We start from the raw sequence: 23,460 nt of genomic DNA on the forward strand, positions 1-23,460 counted from the left end.
TTGTGCTTTAAATTTCTTTCTGTCTCTCTTTCTGCTTTTTTAGGGCCATGCTTTGCCTATGGCATATGGGGTTATATTCATGTATTCGATCCCAAGCTAGGGGTCGAATCAGAGCTGTAGCTCCTGGCTTATACCACAGCCACAACAACGTGGGATCTGAGCCACGTCTGAAACCTACACCACAGCTCACAGCAATGCCAGATTCTTAACCCACTGAGGTAGGCCAGGAATGGAGCCCACATCCTCATAGATACTAGTCGGGTTCATTCAATTTTTTTTTTTTTTTTCTCTTTAGGGCCACACCTGCAGCGTATGGAAGTTCCCAGGCTAGGGGTAGAATCGGAGTTGCAGCTGCCGGCCTACACCATAGCCACAGCAACGCCAGCTCTGAGCTGCATCTGTAACCTACACCACAGCTCATGGCAGCACTGGATCCTTAACCCACTGAGCAAGGCCTGGGATCAAACCCGCATCCTCATGGATACTAGTTAGGTTCTTAACCTGCTAAGCCACACTGAGACCACCAGTAAAAGCTTTTTTTAAGATGACATTTGAGGAAAAGACCTGAGGTGAGAGAATGATAATAGAACTAATAGAAGAGCCAAGTGGATCTGGAAGTTTGCTTTCCGTATGGGGGGGAATATCAAGGAAGTTAGAAGAACTGGTAGCATGAGCTAGGAGAGAAGCAGGAAATGAAGTCAGAGAGGGGATAGAGGTGACAGATGTGTAGGACTGTGTGTGCACCATTGCAAGAACTTTGGTTTTAATTCCTCGTGAGATGAGGAGCCATTGGAAGGTTACTAGCAAAGGACTGACGTGGTGTGGCTGAGGTAATGAAACAAGATGGTACCAACTACTCCACTGAGTCATTGGAAGGAGGGGCAAAGCAGGAAGACCAGTTAGGAGGCTGTTTACGAAATCCATATGAGGGAGTTCCCATTGTGGTGCAGCGGAAACGAATCCAGCTAGCATCCATGAGGATGCTGGTTTGATCCCTGGCCTCGCTGAGTGGGTCGGGGATCTGGCATTGCTGTGAGCTGTGGTGTAAGTCACAGATGTGGCTCGGATCCCACGTTGTTGTGACTGTGGTGTAGGCTGTAGCTCACATTAGAACCCTAGCCTGGAAATGTCCATATTCCACAAGTGTGGCCCTAATTAAAAAAATAAATAAATGAATAAACAAATAGACTTGCCAAAACTGTTGCTAAAAAAATTCCCAAAAATATGTCTCCTAATAAATTGTATTAAGATATTTTTAGGGGTTCCTGCTGTGGTACAGTGGGTTAAAAATCCAACTGCGGTGACTTCAGTTGTGCAGGGGCATGGGTTCAGTCCCAGCCTGGCTCATTGTGTTAAAGGATTCAACATTGCTACAGCTGTGGCTCAGATTGAATCCCTGGCCCAAGAATTTATATATGCTGCAAGTGTAGCCATTAAAAAAAAAAAAAAAAATAGTTATATACTTCTAGGTTCTTTTTAAACATTATAGAAATGCATAATATGGAAGGTGAAAGCTCTCCTTAATCTCCTCCCACATCAGTGGTTTCTTGTACATTCTCTATCTTCCTCCTCTCCGCATCTCTGCATATTAGTGTTTTATTTGGGTAACATTACTGTGTCAGGACTTTTTATTTTAACTTGGCCGTGTGTGTGTGTGTGTGTGTGTGTGTGCGCGTGCGTGCTATTGTATCCTTTATCCAGTTTATCACTTATAAATTAGTGCTTTTTGAGGAGTTCTTATTTACATGTTTGCATTTTTTTCCTTTTACTCTTTATTAGGCCAGTCTTCATGACTTATCTGATTAATTTATCTGTTCCTATCTGCCCCATTTCTGAGGAGGGGTTGGGAAGAAGACAAAAAAACCCAAGGGCATCTCTTAAATGTGCTGTTTCTAGTATGTATTTCCTCTTTTGGTAATTTCAGCTTTTATTTTTTAATCTCTTTCTTAATTTTTTCTTGTTATTCTTGCCATATTCTTTTTACTCTACACCCGATCTGCTGGCTTAAGGGATACACTGAGGCCCTAAAGTGGATTGTCGTTGCTCACTTGGAGAGCTAGTTGATGGCATGGGTTAGTTTATGAGGGAAAAACATGCTTCCCTTTTAAGATTTCTTGTTTTGATTTTTTTTCTAAAGTTTTCCCAGTCTCTTTAATATTTAAAGTGTTGGTGCAATTTTTAGATCCTAATTACCTGAATTTTCCCATTCACATGCCATGTGGTCTGTGGTTTTCATCCCTGCCAACATAGCCTCTCTCTCTTTACCTCAAAATAGTGTCTCCCCCAAGAAGAAGCCATCCCTGATTAAATAGGTCGCAAGGGGTATTTTTTTTCCCAAAACAGAACCAGTTAATGTTGTCTACACAAAAGTGTCATTTAGTTGGTATAATTTCCTTTCAAAGGCATCTACGATTGCAGCTTACTAGAATTATTTTACTTCAGTGGAAGTTGCCTGGTCGAACCTTCACAGGGCCTTCTTTGAATGCCACTGATAAATGCCACCACAAGGAGGCAGTCAGGGAATGTTGATAAAGACTGTGTTGTTCTCATATTTATCTTTCTCCTGTGCGTGTATGAAGGCAGACCGCTTTCAAGAGAAGTCTGCTGAAACAAAATACAGCTCTCGACGTTGTTACAGAGTTTTGATGCTACCCTTTTGTCTTTATTATGATCCTGCCCTTGCTCCTAGCATCCCTCGTCAGTGCCACTCCACAGGCAAGTCCTTTCTTCCAGGACTGTGTACTGCCAAATGACTTTTTGTGGTCGTGATTCGGCAAATGCCAGGCTTGTTCATCCTAACACCAGAACTTAGTGATCCTGCATTCAGCATGACCTGAAGTTTTCTCCTCAAGGCATAAAGTTATTAAAAATCCCATCCTTTTTTTTTTTTTTTTTTTTTTAAAGCAGAATTAAATCTTTTGAAGACATCGATTATCTTTCACTGTGGACCTAACTGGAGAGGATTTTTCTTATCCTGCCCACATACATAATACAAAGAAAGTTTAATGGAAATGGTTGCTATCCCCTTGGAATTAATCTAACACAAAAGCTATGGGCATGAACATTCACCATGCCAAATTATTATGATTATTATTATTATTATTATTTTTGGCTGCCCCATAGCCTGTGGAGTTCTTGGCCCAGGGATCAGATCTGAGCCGCAATTGCAACCTAAGCTGCAACTGTGGCAACACCGAATCCTTAACCCACTCTGCCAAGCCAGGAATCAGACCTTCCTCCCAGCACTCCCAAAATGCTGCTGATCCTGTTAGTGCCACAGCGGGAACTCCCCAAATTCATCTTCATTATTTAAGCATGAGCTTTAAAGGTAGCTTTCAGGCTAAGGGAGTTCTGTGTGGTCTAGGGGAACTTGCTACATTATTTGAGACCACTTGAAAGTCTTTTAGGAGGAGATCTGAAACAGGAGTGGTGTGGTTGGCTCTTCATCAGTAAGGTAGATGAAGTTGCTGAAGAGAGCAAGTCATGTTCTGCGTATAAATCTATGGCCAACTAGTTCACTTTAGCAGATGGTTGAGAACCATCTAGGTAGTGGAAAACTTACAGGTTTTATAAAGTGTTTTCAGAAAGCACAGTTTCAGTAGCTTTAAACTATCACAAGTTTAATACCTAGGTATGCACTTAAGGGCTTCAAGTAATTGGATTTCTTCGTTGAAGAAGGTTTACTTAGTTACTTTGAAGGTTAGTGTGTGGAAAAATGGAAATCTTAACAGACTAATCAAGCTTTCTGTTAGTCTTGTCATATAGGTATCTAGAGAGGGCCTTTTGAATCTTCAGGATAATGAATGAGGAGCTGTGTTTTTATTGACACTGAATTGTCAAGTTTTGTCTGGCTTTTCATAGGTTCACCGGAACAGCACGATGCGCTCTGGCTGTGACGTGAACCCTTCCTGTGCGCTGTGCGGCTCAGGCAGCACCAGCACCGTGCCTCCAGAAATCCACTATGAAGCCCCTCTGTTGGAACGCCTTTCCCAGTTGGATTCTTGTGTTCACCCAGTTCTAGCATTTCCAGATGGTAAGAAAGGCTACATAATATAAAGTCTAATAATGAGACGTAAAGGGGTCAGAGCAAATATAAGTCAAGATTTTGATGCAACTTAGGTACTATCAAGGTATTGCTGTCAACGAAGTCTCTCTTAGCAGTTTACAAATGGGGCACAACAGATCCCTCAGTTCAGAATGTGCCACTAAAAGATTGCAGCTTCCTAAGAGATTTCCCCCTATTATCCTTCAAGTGGTGAGGCTAGGACAGTTGCCCCCACCACAGCACAAGCAGCCTGGTCCATTATACCCCAGTATATCTTTTAAAAAGTATTGTCTGTGTGTGCCTTGATGTAAAACAGGATGAGTAGCGCTGTTTGGGGTGAATGTCTTCACACTGGGATTGTATGTACATACAGCCTGTGGCTACATGACTGCTTTCCAGGGTGCGCATAAGCATAGATCCTAAGAGTTATATGTGCTACCTGATAAGCCTGTGTCTACCAATGTTCCTTTTCTACTTCTTTTTTCATAATTGCTTTTCTGCCATTTCACAAAAGAAAGTCATTTCTCTTTCTCTTATATTGAGTCTTGCCCCCTAGAGTATAAAACAAAACCCTCGGGCAGTAGGAACACTTTCAAAGGATTGTTTCAGAGAGTTCATGGCTCCTGAAGAAGAATCCTATGGGAATTAAGTAAAAAATTTACTTACACCTGAAACTAACATATTGTATAGCAGCTATATTTAAATTTTAAAAAGAGAGAAAGAAGTAATAACTGAAGTTAGATTTTTACTGTGACTAAAGTCTGATTGACTATATTTAAAAGAAAGATATTTGTAGTTAAGCTAAGTGTGTTTACACACTGAGACATTGCTATAACTATTTAAAGTGTAGTATTCTAAGAGTTCCCTGGTGGCCTAGTGGTTAAGGACTCAGAATTGTCACTGCTGTGGCTCAGGTTCAATCCCAGGCCCAGAAACTTCTGAATGCTGAGAGTGTGGCCAAAAAAGTGTGTACTATTCTGAAAAAATAACAACCTTTACAACTATCTGCATTTATGGTGTTTTTGTTTGTTTGTTTTATGGCCTCGCTTGTGGCACATGGAAGTTCCCAGGCTAGGGGTCAGTCAGATCAGAGCTGCACCTGCAGGCCTATGCCACAGCAACACCAGATCCAAGCTGCGACTGCGACCTACGCCGCAGTTTGTGGCAACATCAGATTCTTAACCCAGAGTGAGGCTAGGAATCAAACCCACATCCTCACAGAGATACCATCGAGTTGATAACCTGCTGAGCCACAACAGGAACTCCTATTTTTTTTTTTTTTTTTAATTATTACATTTCAAATGGTGGGGTTACTAAATAAGCAAAGATGTTGAAAACACCATTCTATACACTGTAGGAAGCCAGTCTTTTCTTAATCTGGATTGGTTTCATTTATTTTCAAATAATCTCATAATCTGACCCCAACCTACAGAATGTAAGCATTCCCTCTTGAATCACTCTGGTATGTTATGGCTTATATTGTGGCTGTTTATGGACTTTTATTTTTCATTAGTTAAATTTTAAGTTTCTCTGAGGATAAGGGACCATGTTTTTCTTCGTAGCACCTTACAGATGGTCTCTACAAGGTTTTTGAAAGGAGTGTAATTGAAATAGGAGTCTGGGAGTGAGAATTAGGTGGGATGTAAGATTTACTTAGTGGTATGAGGGAAAAAATCCCCAATTTAGCATGAGTGGTATATTGTCTTTTTCTTCCTTTTTTCTCTCTTTTTTTTTCCTTTCTTTCTTTCTTTTTGTTTTTTTTTAGGGCTGCACTTACAGCATATGGAAGTTCCTAGGCCAGGGGTCAAATCAGAACTATAGCTGCCCACCTACGCCACTTCCACAACAATGAGAGATCCGAGCCACATCTGTGACCTACATCACAGCTCACAGCAATGCCAGATCCTTAACCCACTGAGCGAGGCCAGGGATGCAACCTGCATCCTCATGGATGCTAGTCGGGTTCATTAACCACTGAGCCACAATGGGAACTCCTCATCTTTTTCTTAAAGGGACAGATACTAAATAATTTGGGCTTTATGGATCATAATGTCTAGGTTTAGTCTAAGTCACAACTAGACAACTGCCTTTGTAGCAGCAGTCATTACTTATACCTGTCCTGGAGAATCCCCTCTTATTGACAGTTGGTCAATCAAACATTAGATGATTATAATCCCCTCAGATTCTTTATCTTCACATGGTTGTATTCTTTCTCCTTTTTTTGGCTGCATCCGTGGCATGTGGAAGTTCCCAGGCCAGGGATTGAACCCGAGCCACTGCAGTGACAACACCAGATCCTTAATCCACTGCTCCACAAGGGAACTCCTGGATTCTCCTTAGTGTTCACCTAAAGCTGTAGCTACTCCAAGCCTTCTCAGGACTCCCTTCCACCTAAGAAAGGGCATGGTGTAATGTTCTTGCTGCCATATGACTTCTAGTAAGAGTGGAAATATTTAGAAAACTTAAAACAAGAATTGGATAACAAACTGCAGGAGTCATAGAGCGGTAAATAAACCTTACAACTTAATAAATTAAAAACACTAAAACATTTTCCTTTGTGCTTCAGATTCCAGTGTCATTGACTTTTACTCTCTCTTGCCATTGGATTATAATCATATAACTTAAGATAATATTTGTATAGCATTTTATAGTTTACAGAGCAGTCTTCTCATACTTGCCTCATTTGCTTCTTCAAGTGATCTTATAAAGGTGTTACTTCAGTTTTATAGATCAAGAAAGAGGACTAAAGAGGTTGTGGTTTATCTCAGGCTACATAGTTTGTGTAGATGGCTGATAACTTTTCACTATAGTTCATGTTTCTTCCTAGTCAGGTTAGTAAGAGAAGTCAGGTTTCTGCCCATTTCCAGACTGACTACAGACAGAGCCACCAAGAAGACTCTAGAATGCTTCTTGAGTTACTCTCTTAGGATTATAGTGTTGAATTGTATGGTCTTATATTTGAATAAAGAAGCCTGAAACCTGTGGTTATATTCTGATTCTGTTCAGATCTCTTCCATACTCACTATCAGCTGATAAATATGGTGATCCATTCTTTGGTCAGCACTATTACATGCATAGTTGTGAATGTTCCCTCCCATCCCCACAATCAAATATGCCCAAGCCACCCACCTGACATCTCCTGTTCCATCCTTAGGCATCTCTATTAGGGGGAAGGTACCCATTCCTTATTAATACTTTCTCGGAGTTCCCACTGTGGCGCAATGGGATCTGCAGCATCTTGAGAGTGCTGGGACGCAGCTTCCATTCCCAGCCCGGCACAGTGGATTAAGGATCTGGCATGAAGCTGCAGGTTAGGTCACAACTGCAACTTGGATCTGTTCCCTGGTCCAGAAACTCCAGAGGCTGAGGGGTGACAAAAAATGGGGGAGAGGAGGAGAGGAAGGAGTTCCCATTGTGGCTCAACGGAAACAAACCTGACGAGTATCTTTGAGGATGCAGGTTCGATCCCTGGCCTTGCTCAGTGGGTTAAGCATCCCTTGCTGCCATGAGCTGTGGTGTAGGTTGCAGACGAGGCTTGGATCCAGCATTGGAGTGGCTATGGCATAGGCCGGAGGCTACAGCTCCAATTCAGCCACTAGCCTGGCAACCTTCACATGCCTTTTTTTATTATTATTATTTTTTTTTTTTTTTAAAGGGCAAGGGAAAAAAAATGCTTTCTGTCCTTCTGACTGCATCGTATCTATAGATCTGAATTCAGTTCTTATACTTCCCTGCTCCATTCCACTCCAAGCAACTATAGGTAGCAACTGAGGGTAAGGAAAGATATGGAGAACCCTTTCTCTGGTCTTTATGATCTTCATTTTCCTGCCTTCCTCTAAACCTGTGTCTGTGTTTCCTTGTTCCCCTTCCCTCCCCACCTACGCTCTCTCCCCCACCTCCCTCCTCTCTCTCTCTCTCTCTCTCTCTCACACACACACACACACACTCACACACACACGCTTCCTAACCATAACAGTGAATGGGATTTAGACAAGAGAGTTGGGTCATTAAAATTCTCCTTATTAGAGAGTTCCTGTCCAACTGCAAGAGCTCAGGTTGCTGTGGAGGCGCGGGTTCAATCCCTGGCCTAGTAACTTCCATATGCCACCAGTGCAGCCATTTAAAAAAAAAAAGGAGAATAGTTTCTGTATTTTACTATCCAGGTAGTGGGTATAGACGTATTTGCCTATGGATAAGTTAGAATTTCTGTGGGTGGACCTGGGGACCTAATTAGTATATCTAATATTGTTCCTGTTGGGATAATTTTGATTTTATCCAAATAACTGCTACATTCCTAATTCAATCTATTTGTAAACTGGAAGATTCCAAAGGCCACAAAGATGCCCACTCTAGAGGAGGCTCTTATTCTATGCGAATAGTGCTTCCTAAAGAATTGAGATTCCCCATATATGATTGTGTAGAACAGTAAGTAATAGTGAAGACTGGCAGCCAGCATGTACTGTGTGGGCCAAACATGTGCTCCATACCGGATCTCTGGGTCACCCTTTGCAAACTCTTCTCTAGAATATATTTAAAGATGTCAGGACTTTGAACTTTTCATTTTCATGCAGTTTTACTGATGTTTCCTAACCTGTTTGTGTAGTTTGTTAGGATGGAGACCAATTGCAGCTCTCTTGAGTTCTGTCTTCCAGTTGCCCACACCTCAGCCATTCCTCTTCATTTGAGGAACTGTGGCATGGCTGGAAGGTAGAGACATTAGGGTGTGATAACCTTTTGGTACTCCAGAAAAGAGGACTTGTTTCCTTTTTACTTAATCAAGCCAGTTAGCTTGAAATGTAGAGGATGTATAACCTTGGGGAAAGGAATGGTGACCTAAGTTTGTGCTTAGTGAGAGCACCACCTGCTGGCCATAGAGATTTATGCTGTTTCGAGAGAGCTTGCCAAGACAACTAGCTCTATACTTGAGGCTACTGCAGCTTACCAGCAGGGGAAGAAGTGAGCATTATGAAACACCACAAGGAAGTGTGCTTGAGAAAATGGTGGAAAGTAATGAGTAAAACAGTTGAGTGAATCATGGAATGCGGGCCTGAAGTCAAAGTCTTTTGATTTTGTTTGAGGAAGTAGTAACATAAGATAATGTTAATAATCACCTGTTTCTTGTCATTGACCTGATCTGCACCCTCCTGCCTGATAATAGCACTTTAACACCATTACCTATGCAGGTATGGAATCTGTGAAATCCTCTAGCTGAATGGGGCCCTATTGTGTTCTCTTCCATTTTATAACTCTATCTTTGCTTACTTTCAGGACCTCTATATCCAGTCTGTTTCAGAATTTTGGGTCTATGTGGATCCCGGGTGTTATTATTTAATTAGAGTGTGAGCTCAGACCAGCAATTCCAACAGATCATTTTTGTTCACTGACTAGGGGATGTAACAGTTTCTGTTCACTCTTATATGAAAGCAGTTAAAACAGCAAGTTCAGGAGCCCGAGTCCCTTAACAGTTTATTATCCCTGGCTGCTTATTTAGTGGGTTTATAGGGGAAGGTATTCTTGATTCTGCTTAGTACCTCCTCAACTCTGGGGCACAGGGTGGCATCCTACGCTTGTGCCAGCTTCCGCTTCAGAGCATTTAAATCAGGGGAGAGGATTAGGAGTGAGTTGGAACGGCAGTCATTGATTTGGTTCAACACGTTGGAGTTGAAGAGACTCGCCATTCATCGAGTCTAGCAGTAACATGTAAATGTCTTTTCTCTTTTGTGCTTACTGGAATTGATAGTGGCTGTCTGAGCTTAATTAACTAATTTTTTGAGATGGGTCTAAGATCTTGGGGTATCAGAAAGAATGTTGGGATTAACCTGTGTCTTCGTCAGACAGAAGAGGGGAGAGCACGTGTGCTAGGATGTTACCAGCCCTGATCGAGTCTTGCTGCCTCATATTAGAGATGACGAAGCTAAAGCCCAGCTAAGCAATTTGTTCTTGTTTCTCCTCCTGCTCAGTGATTCGGCCAGGATACACAACCAGGCCTCCTTATTTCCACTATAATTATATCCTAACTCCTTTTCTCCCTCGCTTAATTTTCAGGCTTGAGAGTACAATGACTAGGGAAAAATATAGGGAAAAAATGAAATCACTATGCTTTTGTAATCCCATTAATAGCCTTTGCCAAGTGGGAGTAACTCTCCTGCTGGCAAAGGGGTTTCCTGGGATATAGAGAAGGTGTTCTCCCACTTCTTGAGCCTTCTTTATACCTTTGGGCTCAGCTCAGCTGCAGAATGCCTCTAGACGATGCTGTATTTCCTGTATACCCTTTTCCCCAACCACCGATTTAGAGCAAAGAATTTGTACCATTAGTATCTCTAAACTCAATTCTTATGGGAGATCTTTTTTTTTTTTTTTTTTTAAACATTTGACCTTTTGGAGGGTGGAAGAATTAACCATTTTACTGAGGGTTTTGGGGTGAGGTCTAAGGGCTGGGACCACAGTGAGCTCCGATGTCCTTGACCTGACTGAAAGCTGACGATTATTTTAGCGGTTGGGATATAGGTGAATTGGTTCTTAAGTGTAGAAAAGAAAGAATGATTATCGAAATTTTTTTTCAGAAGACAACACTGTCCCCACAGATGTAGCTTGTTCTTTTTGTGTCATGAGCTATATGGTCTACACGGTAGCAAAGAGCCAAGCTGCTTTACTGAACTTTATTGAAAAATATCCTATACTCTCAGTCCCTTGGGAATAATTTGAGAAATACCAGATTCCACCTCAGAATTAAACCATTCCATTCCTTAGGCCAAAGAATAATCTCATGATGTAGTGGCTAAGAGTATGGTTTTTAGGGTTATACAGACCTGAGTTTGACGGTTGATTGTTACTTAGTAAACTATTTAACCTTGGACAGTTAATTTACCTCTCTGAACCTGTTTCTTATCTTTAAAAGGAGCATGATAATACTTACATCCTGTAATTGTTATGCAGATTAAGTGATAATGACAGCCACCCTGCACTGGGCCCAGGTTCAGTGAGTTCAGTGCATATTCCTTTAGTCCCCTCTTCTCTACCCCCTGCCCCCCACCAGATTGGGCACATCCTCTCCCTTCCCTGGGAGCCAAAACCCCATACATGTTTAGAAAATATATTAAATAAATCTTTAATAATCCTGGAAAAAGAGGCATGCCATGAATAAATGGAGTTTGGAGCTGTTTTGGAAAGACGAAAAACAGGATAACTGTGGAGAAATAAAACTAGAGAAAAGGAGCACATGATTTTGAGTAAACTCCTATAGGGTAGGAGCTGGTGTGAGGAGCTTCTTCACCCCCAGTGAGAAAGGACGTAGAAGTAGGGATGGAACCTGGCCATTTGTCTGGGTGATACATTTGGACTTGTTTTGGAATGTAGCTAGGTTGGATTTTTCTCCTTTTCTACCAAGCAGTGGCATTTCTGTCCTGCAGCAGGAGTTAGGGACTCAGGGGCCGGGACTTTTGAGTATGTCCCAGGTGGTTAATGATTCCTAGGAGGAACTAGGAGCTAAAGAGAGCTAAGCTGGTCTTCAGATTTAAAAAGTTCTTGGAAAACTTTTCAGAACCCTGACGTAAGACCCAACCCCCTATATCCATGGTAGTGAAATTTCAGAACAAGACTATAAAAAGGAAAATCTAAGTTTCAGATTGCCACTAGAGGTTCTAATCTGAGTAATAGAGCAGGAAATAGAAATAAAAGGCATGCTGGGAGTTCCCTTTGTGGCTCAGCAGTTAAGGAACCCGACTAGAATCCACAAGGATGTGGGTTCGATCCCTGGCCTCACTCAGTGGGTTAAGGATCTGGCGTTGCCATGAACTGTGGTGTAGGTTGCAGACACAGCTCTGATCCCAAGTGGCTGTGGCTGTGGCGTAGGCCAGTGGCTACAGCTCCGATTAGACCCCTAGCCTGGGAAACCTCATATGCTGCTTGTGTGGCCCTAAAAAGACAAAAAAGAAAAATAAAAGAAAATCCTAAGAACTCCACAACAACAACCAAAACTTAGTAGTGAATTTAGCAAGATCACAGGATATAGGTCACTATATTAAAAATCACTGGTGTTTTTTTGTTTGTTTTGTTGTTTTGTTCGGTTTTTTGGGTTTTTTGGGCCGCCCCCACAGCATGTGGAAATTCCCAGGCTAGGGGTTAAATCGGAGCTACAGCTGCCAGCCTGTGCCACAGCAACAGCAAGGCCAGATCCCCAACCCACTGAGCAAGGCCAGGGATCGAACCCATATCGTTATGGATCCTAGTCAGGTTCATTAACCACTGAGCCACGAAGGGAACTCCCCAAAATGACTGTATTTCCATGTAATAGCAGTGAACAGTTATAAATTGAAACTTTTTAAAGTGCTGTCACTTGTTATGTCATCAAAAATCTGAAATACTGGGGAGTTCCCTTCGTGGCTCAGCAGAAACAAATCTGACTAGCATCCATGAGGACGCAGGTTCGATCCCTGGCCTTGCTCAGTGGGTTAAGGATATGGTGTTTCCGTGAGCTGTGGTGTAGGTCGCAGGTGCAGCTCGGATCCCATGTTGCTGTGGCTCTGGTGTAGGCCAGCAGCTATAGCTCGGATTTGACCCCTAGCCTGGGAGCTTCCATATGCCACAGGTGTGGCCCTAAAAATGAAAAAAATAAAAAATTACTCAGTGCCACAGTCTCAGGAAAATAAAAAAGGAAACTAACAAAATGAAAAGATGAAAGAAACAGTAATGACCCTCAAAAAGAGTATAATTAAGCCTAAAAGAGGAGCTCCCCTGGTGGCCTGGTGGTTCAGGATTCAGCATTGTCACTGCTGTGGCTTGGGTTTGATCCTTGGCCAGGGAACTTCTGCATGCTGCAGGTGTGGCAAAAAAGAAAAAAGTCTAGAAGACTAATTTGTGATACTGAATATTAACTGATGAGCTCACAAACTTAGGTACTGCAGGTGGGATGTGGTGGAGGTCTGGAGGAAGGAGGGGAAGAAGGTGTAGTTCTTGTTTAGGGGAAGGTTTAGTACCCAGCACAGTACCTAATGAAATAGTAGACAGAACATAGCCATTGAATGAATGTGTCCTGATTAGCTTTACATTGATAGAAGTAGGTTTGAAATGTTTGTTTCTTGAAGAATAAGAACAGGATGTATGTCAGTATTTCAAAACGGTAAAGTTAACAGTTAGAACATACCAACAAAGAAAAAAAAATCCATCATCTAACAAAAGGTTTTAGACTTTGTTTTTATTTGGAACTTGAGAATAAAAGGCAACAGCGACTTGCCTATGAATAAGAGTGACTTTCAGTAAAGTTCCTATAAACAGGTCTTCCACGTGATAGCACTTGTCCTGCTTGGTTACCCTGCCACCGGGCAAATAAAAGGATGTGGTGAGGGTCTTGCTCACTGGAGAGCTGGGGTTACTGTGAACATGCCTCAGAGCCTGGGGTCTGGACTAACCTGTGGTGTTCTGTTCCTTGCAGATATTCCCACAAGCCTGCACTTCCAGAGCATGCTGAAATCTCAGTGGCAGAACAAGCCTTTTGACAAAATCAAACCTCCAAAAAAGTTTTCACTTAAGCACAGAGCACCCATGCCAGGCAGTCTGCCAGATCCAACTCGTAAAGACAGGCACAAGTTGGTCAACTCCTTCCTAACAACAGCGAGTAAGTTGCAGGGATGCAGAGAGTCCTCCAATTACAGTTCTGTTCCTTTTATGGTCTCCGGTTATTGATGTGGCCTTGGCAATGGCACTGTGTTGGGGTTGGGAGAGGCAATTGACTTGTGTAAATTCAGCTCACAGTCGTCTTTTTCTACTTGTCTTGGATGCTCTCAGATGGACTTGGAAAATCATTCCAGACACCATGTGTCTTGGGGCTCAGTGAACAGCCAGTGGAGACATGAAGTTGGGTCCATTGGGCAGGCTCTCTTCTTAGTCTGGTGTTGCATTTTTCTCTGGTTGAGGGCCCTGTGGGCTCCCTGGCCTATCCTGGCCATTGTGTTATTTGCTGGAAGCTTAAGTCCCAGAGGATTGTTGTGCTGCCCTTGGTTTGTCTATTACTGGCCTAGAGAGAACTCAGGAGCTCGGAACTCAAATAAGAAAAGAATGAGAAAAGATACTTCACAGCTCTTTTTCTGTTCCCCTCTTCAGAGCTGTCCCATCACCAAACCCGGCCTGACAGGACCCACAGGCAGCACTTAGACGATGTGGGGGCTGTGCCTATGGTGGATCGAGTGACAGCGCCAAAAGCAGAGCGCTTGCTCAACCCACCGCCACCAGTGCATGACCCAAACCACAGCAAAATGAGATTGCGAGACCATTCATCTGAGAGAAGTGAAGGTAGGGCCAGGCCCGGCACCTCTGCCTGCATTTGCACCTGCTCGGCTTTCCGGGGCAGCCTGGGCTTCTTGTCATTGTCCCTAGCTTTGTCCTGCACTCTCTAGAAAGGCAGAGTAGAAGGCCCTGCTGCCTCTGAGTGTGGGTCACTGCTCTCACTGCTGCAGCAACCTCTGCTCCACCCCCCACCTCCTGCCAACCAGTTTGCTTCGTCTTTTTATCCTCTAGGCTTAGAAAGCATTTTTGCCTTTCTGTGTATTGCTGGCATTCCTTGCTTGTGCTGGAAGACGAGCTGGTCAAGGTAGCCACATATTCATTCCTCTTTTCTGTTGACTTCTGCAGTGTTGAAGCATCACACGGACATGGGCAGTTCGAGCTACTTGGCGGCCACCCACCATCCACCACACAGTCCCTTGGTGCGACAGCTCTCCGCCTCATCAGACACTTCTGCACCCACCAGCTCTAGCCCACAGGTTACAGCCAGCACGTCTGTAAGTACCTGTGGGGAGTTGGCCGGACAGCCCCTCTGTGGTGACACTTCTTTCAAGTGGGTCTGGAGGACAGTGTGGAGAAGGGGTTGTCAGAGCCAAGGCAATTATAGGGACTCAACTCATCATGACATTTGTCATTTTTAAGTCAAAGTCATGCTATTTGGTCTTCTGTTATGTAGTTTTCCTTGGGTTGTTTTTTCATAGTAGGGATGAATCTGAGCTAAGCTTGCTGTAAAGACAAACTTTTTTTTTTTTCCTTGGCTTTTTAGGGTATATGGAGGTTCCTAGGCTAGGGGTCAAATTGGAGCTGTAGCCACTAGCCTACACCACAGCCACAGCAACACCAGATCTGAGCCGTGTCTGCAGCCTACAATGCAGCTTGGGGCATTGGGTCCTTAACCCACTGAGCGAGGCCAGGAATCAAATCTGCATCCTCACAGATCCTAGTTGGGTTCATTAACCACTGAGCCACAAAGGGAATCCAAACTCTTAAAGGGATCTATGGCTCTTCAAGATCTGTGGGTCTGTATTTCACAAAGAACTCAGTGATACCATGGCTGTAACTGTATTGGTCCAAGAAGTAAACACAAGAGGAGGGATGCAAGAGAGATGCCTGTGGGCCTTGGAGACCCTTGTTTTCTGTGTTTTTACTGTCCTGGGGGGTGCTACACTGGTGTGTTAGGGCGCCTGGAGGGGAAGGGGCACACGGAGCCCATGCGTTGAGGTGTACAGAACAGCCTCACAGGTTCAGCAGGCCACACGGACATGTAGGACACCCAGATGGCAAGCTGTCTGACCTCCATCTGCTTTTGCAGCACCACACTCCACCCTGTAAGCTGTTCGCACGACCGTTCTAGACGCATGTTCATGTTCTTATGCCTCCTTGAGCACATATACCTGTTGCTGCTTTGTGCCCGTTAAGAGGGTCCTTTATATAGCAGTCCTCATCGTAACAGCCAAAGGCTCCTACTATAGTGCTTATTGTGTCAGTGCTAAGTTATTTTAGATGCGTTACTTCATTCAGTCCTGTAATGCCCTTTGACATGTAGGTGGTATAAAAGATTCCCATTTTGTTGGCAGGGAAACGGAGACTTGCCAAGGTTAAGTGAATTGCCTGAGGCAAGGCAAGTTGTGAGGGTTACAGTTGTGACTCCGACCCAGGCAGTCTGACTGCAGAGCCAGCTCTTGTACCTGACCATCGTGCTACACAGTGAGAGCCTGGGTTGGGGCACTGCAGAGGTGACTTATGCTGGTGCTCACTAAGCTCCTATTGCATATTGTTCTGACTCTTAAATGATCTCGTTTCTCCCCCCTTTCACCTCGCACACTATAGGTTTTATCTCAATAGATGTGTAGAATCTGTCACACATTCAGTTGTCCATTGGCAGGGAGTCTTGGAAAATGAAAGGATTTTAAAGAGACTTATTATAGAGGCTCGGCAGGTTAGGGATCTGGCGTTGTCACTGCTGTGGTTCAGGTTCGATCTCTGGTCCTGAGTGTCCTCATGCTGCAGACACAGCTCCCCTCCTCCCACCCAAAAAAGGGGGGGCGCTTATCCTGATAGAAGATATTCTCTAATTTCTAGGACTTGGTGAGACTTCACTTTTTTTTTTAACCTGCCAGCACTCATGTGTCTGGCAAATGTAAACTTAGGCCTGGATCGTTTAAAATTTTTACTTATTTAATGCATACAAATTTTGTATATAGCACTATGCTGACCCTTAAGGCTCTTACTGACAAATTTCTTCAAAAGAATCTGGATTTATTTAATAGCAAGAAGAGGGACAGACCAGATAGTTAATAAGAGAAGCTACAAGACACTGGAGAAATGGCAGGGGAAGGGAGGGATGGGGGCATATGTGGTAGTGCTTCAGCAAAAGCCACAAAAGCTGATGGATGCATCCGAATCACCTCTGTGTGCCGCTGCCACCCCCCTGCCCCTTATTTGGAAGCCCTGAATATTCTGATTTGATAGTTAGAAAGGAGGGGACCCTGGAAGGTTTTTTGTGTGTGTTTTGTTGTTGTTGTTTTAATTTATTCTTCCTCTTGCTTCTGATGTGTAGCTAGGTTTGGGCACCACTTTGCATTCTCATCACCTGCCTTCCACCTGTGGCTCTAAACAGGAGAAAGTAGTTAGTTACGTTAGACCAAATGAGTACCTGGTGGAACTGGGGCATCTAAGTGTGGGGTGGAGGCTGGAGCCTGTTGAACCTCACAACCCACACCTGTCTCTTTGCCTTGAAGGTACTAAGAGCAGGCCCAAGAAGATTCAGGGAAAATACATAGCTGTTTCTGCCAGCAGTTTCACATTCATTCTCGACCAAAATATAGGGAAAGTGTCTCTTGAGGCTTCCTTAAGGTACACTTCCTATAGTGGGACGCATGTGTTCAGCAGAGATGAGGCAGTGGCAAAGGCCTTGGGGTATGAGGTCACTGAGCTTCAGCTGCAGAACTCAGCCAGGCAAGACATCAGCCGTTTTGGTTAACCAGTTACCTTAAATTTGTGCAGTCAGCATCAGTCTGTTCTTGCTGATAGAGGAAGAAACTGAGGTGGAAAAGACATTGTTTTAACCTGAAATCATAGGTGACAGCAACTAAAATCCTGGCTCAGGAAAGCCTGCCTTTCAGCATTCTCTGAGAAGGCCCTGCAGTGATAGGATGGACCAGTCATGGATGCCCCTCCAGGAACAGGGAGTAGACAGCTTAGTTGTGGGGAACAGCCTCTTTCTCATCTTCCCTCACTAACCCCTTGCCTCTGGGCTGATCCCTGTTGGTGGTTTGGGTTTGAATACAGCCTCTTAGGTGTTCACAGCTGTACTGTTGCCATGGCAGCATGTTTGTCATCCCCACTATTTCCCTCTGGCCCCTCTCAGCTCAATTGTCAGTCCCTATTGTAGGGCAGGGTGTTTGCTATCAAGGCACAAGGCCGCTCATGGACTTGTCCCTCCATCTAAGAAACCATGCCCTTCGGCTCCTTGCTTTATTCCTCCTGATCTCCCAGCTGCTGCAGATGCCCACCTCCTCCTCTGATACTGGCTGGATCTTCGTTAGTCTTCTTTCCTGAGTTTGATCTTAACTTCCTACAGGGACGAATCTCCTTTCTCTAGGAGTGTGAGCTGTATAGCCCGGTCCTCTTCATCCATTCCCTCCACTCATCTCCATTGATATAGTTAGAAAGCTCCCAGCTCTTTCCCCAAGAATAATAGCCAGGAAGAGGAAATCACGTAATAAGGGCTGGGTACAGATTCAGCTGAAGAGTTCAGACCCACGAGAAGGAGGTGCTTTCATGACAACCAAGGTTAGATGATCCATTGAGCTGGGCCTGTCCTTTGGGCGTCTTTCAGGATAAGGGAATTCTTTTTAACCTCAAGAGTCACCACGAGGCTTCAGCATTGCTTTTAGGGGCCATCATGGGTCTACATCATGGACAGGAATGAAGGGGGAACAGAAAGGATTTAGTCGGGGAGGGAGTAAAAAGGCGTGTGTGGAGGAGCAGAAATGGAGCAGCTGCCTGGAGGAGGAGGGTGGCCAGTAAGACTGGGGCAGGAGCTGCTCCTCAGGACCACCTGGTATTTTTCCTGAGCACTTTGCTGTGGGGGATCATCTCCTAGGGATTCTGCCGTGGTCGTCCCTACTGGGGTTATTGCGATCCTGTTTGGAATCTCACACGTATGATTTGATGTTTGTGGAACTGTTCCTCCCTTTTAAACGTAACCTTTGTCTTCACAGCAGCCAGTGAGGAGGAGAAGGGGCGAGAGCTCATTCGATATTAACAACATCGTCATCCCAATGTCTGTGGCTGCAACGACCCGTGTAGAGAAGCTGCAGTACAAGGAGATCCTGACTCCCAGGTAGGGGTCCTGGATGATCAGCTCTTCCCCTGGTCTTCCTCTTAGTACCTCTTCCTCTCTTCTTGTCGCTGAGCTTGGGGCCCTCACCTTGGCTTCTGTCTTCTCCTTGAGAGAAGGTCCACCTGATTAGAGTGAAATTATTTCTGTAGATAATTCTCTCCCATTATATGAGCACCAGCCAGACCTCAGGCCACAAACTGGCTATGGTCATGTTTTGTTTGACATATACAAGTGTCTTTTAAAATACGGAATTTGTCGTCAGCATCAAAGCAAGGTTTCACATATGAGTCTTTATTTCCAGCTTTTGTTGTCAGATTCAAAGATTGGGCAGCCCTGTATGTGCATTCCCCTATGGGAGCATCAGCTGGACCCCTCAGCTTCCCAGCTCTCATCTCACCCTCGGCCTGCTGCCCCTGTTCGTGGGCATTTGAGTGTGGAGCCTCTTGTAGAGGCCTCCAGGGCTGAGAAGGCCCAGCATAGAGGGGTGTCACTTGCAGGCGGAGGGCTCTCACTCTTACACAAATGTATCCTGCCCCAAACTGCCTGCCACCTCACGGTTGTCCCTTTCTGGTTTTTGCAGCTGGCGGGAGGTCGATCTTCGGTCTCTGAAGGGGAGTCCTGATGAGGAGAACGAGGAGGTAAGGGTGTGGTCCTTCCCTCTGGGAGGAGCACACACTGCAGATGCCTCAGGACCTGTGGCATCAAGTGCAAGCTCACTGTATTCCTGCTGTGACCAGGAAGAGCCTGCTGTGGGGTGGGGCGGCTTCTAGAATTGACCTACCCACACTTCTGGAGGAAAGAGGGGCTCAATGAATGCTCTTTTGCAGATCGAGGACCTTTCTGACGCAGCCTTTGCCGCCCTGCATGCCAAATGTGAGGAGATGGAGAGGGCTCGGTGGCTGTGGACCACGAGTGTGCCACCCCAGCGGCGGGGCAGCAGGTGATGGGGCAGGCACAGGCCCCTAGGACCTGTGGAGGGAGGGTCAACAGGGAGTTTGGGCCCTAGCTGTGTCCATGGAAGGCCACTGCCCTTAGTTGCCCTTCGTATTCGTTCACTGGGGATAGCCAAGAATGCAGAAGTTCCTGGGTGTTTGTTGGAACCAACGAGGGTATACGCAGTCAAGTACTGGACTCTGGTTGAGTGGTTACTGTCCAGTTCTAACAAACCCTAGTGATCTCCTGGGCTCCAGGAAAAGGGCTGTCTGTGGCATTGGAGACCTCACCACAGGTTAGCCTTCCTCTGGACATTGCAGTGAGGTTTTATGATCCTACTTGGAAGAACTGTTCCACTCTGTCTCCCTTTATTGTTAACACCAAGAAGCCCCAAGATTCTCAAGCAGAAAGATTTTAAGGCTCTTGTTCTTGTGTTTTTCTTTGCCTACAGTTTTCAAAGTTGGGGCTAATTCCCCTTCCCCAGTGAGTCTCCTGGGCAGTGTGCCAGGGGTCAGCCCCCAGCACAGTTGAGCCCTGGCTTTCTCACAGGATGATAGCTGTACACAACTATTAGATGTCATGTGGTGTACCTGCCCCCTGCTCAGTGGTGGGAAGAAGTGAGGGTATTTGTGGTTCCTAGGAAAGAACTGTAGTCAGTCTCCCTCAGCTCCCCAGATCCTGGTCAGGGATGCTTTTTCATGCTTCCTCCCCAACCCCCCAAAATAAACATAAGAAACTCATATTACCCAGACACTCAAATTCAGATTTCTTGGTGTACAGGTCTTACAGGTCATCAGACGGTCGAACCACCCCCCAGCTGGGCAGTGCCAATCCCTCCACCCCCCAGCCTGCCTCCCCTGATGTCAGCAGTAGCCACTCTTTGTCGGAGTTCTCTCACGGTCAGTCCCCCAGGAGCCCCATTAGCCCGGAACTGCACTCGGCCCCCCTCACTCCTGTGGCTCGGGACACTCTACGACACCTGGCCAGCGAAGACACCCGATGCTCCACACCGGAGCTGGGGCTGGATGAACAGGTAAGGCACCCGCCTTTCTGTGGGATTGGTGGGGCGCAGGTGGAATTGGGGGACAGCACCTGCTCAAGATGCAGCTTCATTTTATGGGCACCCTCCCCCCACCCCGCGCTCATTTTGAAGGGGACAAGGGGCTGTTGTATATGAAATCCACCCATTGTTAAAGGGTGCCCACTCTGCACATCCTTCCTCGACCAGCCCAGGAACTCTGGAGAGACTGGCCGTGGATCCCAGTCCACATGACTTGGGGCAGGAGGCAGGCGGGGACTGGGTCCTCACCAGAGCGTCTTGTCTGCCCACAGTCTGTCCAGCCATGGGAGCGGCGAACCTTCCCCCTGGCGTACAGTCCCCAGGCAGAGTGTGAGGACCAACTGGATGCACAGGAACGGGCGTCCCGCTGCACTCGGCGCACCTCAGGCAGCAAGACTGGCCGGGAGACAGAGGGGGCGCCCACCTCGCCTCCCGTCGTTCCCCTCAAGAGTCGGCATCTGGCGGCAACAGTCACAGCTCAGCGTCCAGCTCACAGATGAGTGGGATCCGAGCATCTAAACAGACTCACAAACTATTGGCATTAAAGCTTCAGAAATCTCTGCGTTTGATATTCAAACATCATATGCCGAAAATTTTCACAGTTTTTAGTGAATTTAAGGAATTTAGATTCTACTTTTTTTTCCCTTGTTTTGATTTTTGTTTTTGTTTTGGTTTCCATGTTTTATCGTCACACACCTGAGCACTTCCTCCAGTTGGCAAACAGAAGTTCAGGATGAGACCTTGCTGACCGGGTCCTGGCGTCCTCTGCACTGTTGAACCACTGGACTTGGCCGTGTTGGATGATCACCCCTCTCCCTTGCACCTGTGGGCAGGGTGGGACAGCCAGGTAGGCAGAGGGAAAGGAACCGCCAGCTCAGCACGGCCACCTCGGGTGAGGCTGGGAGAGAACAGCGTGTTCTGGGCCCTTCCCCTTCCCCTCTGTGGCTTGGCTCAGCTGTGGCCTCCCGGCGGGGTCCCCTTGGTCGTCGGCGCTGGAGCGCCCCTACCAGAGCCTCTTGGCCCAAACTGCCAACTGTTCTCACCCAGGTCTCAGCTGACAGAATGGCTTCCCCTTGTCACCCAGATCTTGGAGACCTACTGGGTTTCCTCTGCATTTGGTCATCCCTGTTTTGACTCCTTACCTGCAGTAACCTGGCTGCGGCCACTCAGGTTCTCAGTCCTGCCCCTTGGTGCCCTCTCGTCTGCTCCCTCACTCTGCACACCCACCCATACACGCCAGTCCTTCCCCATCTGGTCTCTGGAGGTAGGGTTAGGACTGTTTAACCTCTCTTCCCACACCTCTGCAGATGCTGGGGGTCTGGGACATGAGCAGCCGTCTCCCCTGTACAATTCTGTTTTCTCTGACCGAGTCATTTGGTCGTATTTCCTCCCCATCCAGTTCCCTGTCAGAGTCAATCAGGCCCTTCTTCTTTCGAGCTCCTTTGCCTGTGGAACACTGTCTGGTCCTACTGTGGTTCCCATCACTCCCCACCCCCCACCCCCCCAGGTTAACCTTGTGCCTGTCTCATGAATGATCACATCACCAAAAAGGGGGGCAAGAAGGACTTTTTTTTTTTTTTTTCCATTTTGTAATCGTATAAAAATAGTAGACAAACTGCTTAATGGTCGGGGTTTTTTCACAATTTTCAACATTAGTGATTTTTTTTTTTTTTTGATTCTGTTTGCAAGTTAAAGGTTTGTCATTGTTTCTTTAAAAAACAATAATGCACCATATCCCTATGCATAAAGTGCTTCTTCTATTTATAAGGTTGAAAATTCTGAATAACCCTTTTAGCATTGTAAAAAAAAAACCAAAAAAAAACAAAAAAACAAAAATGGAAAAAAAAAACCCTTGTATTTTGTAAATATTTTCTTTTCCTGCTTTGAGCTGTGTATTGGCAGCGGAACATGTAGCTGTCTTTGTTCTATAGAAATGCTTTTCTTCAGAGAAGCTGATCTTTGTTAATGTCTTGATTCTGTTCGCAAAGCACAGACTAGTGCTTAAAAAAAAGTAAGGAAAAATTGAAAAAAATAATAAAAAAAAAGTTACAGAATGTGGTATACCAGGCCTTTCTTGACGCTGGACATGTAATGGGGGTGGCTGAGGAGCCAGCCCTGCTGAAACAGTTCTCTAGGTCCTCTGACTTGCTCTGAACCTTAGCACCTGTCCATTCTATCTTCTGGGCACCTGCTCAGAGCCTGTCTCCATTCTTTCTTCTGGGCATCTGGCAGGGTCTTCTCGTGGTCACCAGAGGGAGGATGTGGTTTTCGTGGCGGGGGCTGGGGGTTAGGTAAGGGATGCCAGGAGGAAGGGGGGGGTCTTTGTAAATCATCTGTTTTCCTTTTTGTTGGATGAAAGTAATTGATCCATTGCTCTTAATCTCACTTGCTCTAGTGAGGCTAGCACTGTAACATTTTTATCTATTCTATATTGTTCTTTAATGGAGATCTCACTTTCCACCATTGACCTCTTCTGGGGTTGAGGTCAATGAGGATGTATATATTTTGCATGGAGCCTGAGCTGGTTCTCAGCATCTTTCTCCTGCGGAGGCTAAGTGCTTGATTTTCTTTGCACAAGATGAGTAAGTGAGCAGGTCTGGTTCTCTCTTTACTTCCTTTTTTCCTTTTCATGGCAGTGGAAGTGAAGCAGCCAGTGAGGCTGCCCATCCTGGCCATGAAAGCTATGAGTTGTGAGGTAACATTTCTGTTTGGCTGCCCTGTTGCTGCTTCTGAAATTGCAGTTAGGATCTGTTCTACTTTCATTTCTGCCTGCAGTGCCTGAAGGACATGAGGAAG

At 45.4% G+C, this 23,460-nt stretch overlaps 1 protein-coding gene across 6 annotated transcripts in view; it reads left to right on the top strand.

The window, feature by feature from the left end:
* KANSL1 (KAT8 regulatory NSL complex subunit 1) overlaps positions 1-22,718 on the top strand; it is a 195,302-nt gene extending 172,584 nt beyond the window's left edge. For 2 of the 6 annotated variants that reach the window (XM_013989924.2, XM_021066798.1), the window contains exons 7-15: positions 3,862-4,033; positions 13,476-13,658; positions 14,144-14,332; positions 14,672-14,820; positions 18,550-18,671; positions 19,252-19,309; positions 19,499-19,611; positions 20,385-20,637; positions 20,937-22,709. In XM_013989924.2, the coding sequence (XP_013845378.1) occupies positions 3,862-4,033; positions 13,476-13,658; positions 14,144-14,332; positions 14,672-14,820; positions 18,550-18,671; positions 19,252-19,309; positions 19,499-19,611; positions 20,385-20,637; positions 20,937-21,164 (1,467 nt within the window). In that variant the 3' untranslated portion in view covers positions 21,165-22,709. Of the gene's footprint in view, positions 1-3,861; positions 4,034-13,475; positions 13,659-14,143; positions 14,333-14,671; positions 14,821-18,549; positions 18,672-19,251; positions 19,310-19,498; positions 19,612-20,384; positions 20,638-20,936 lie in introns of all 6 variants that reach the window. The other 4 variants (XM_013989922.2, XM_005656940.3, XM_003131310.6 and 1 more) reach the window with 3 other exon arrangements.

The sequence above is a fragment of the Sus scrofa genome, chromosome 12, assembly GCF_000003025.6.
Source record: "Sus scrofa isolate TJ Tabasco breed Duroc chromosome 12, Sscrofa11.1, whole genome shotgun sequence".
NCBI lineage: Eukaryota > Metazoa > Chordata > Mammalia > Artiodactyla > Suidae > Sus > Sus scrofa.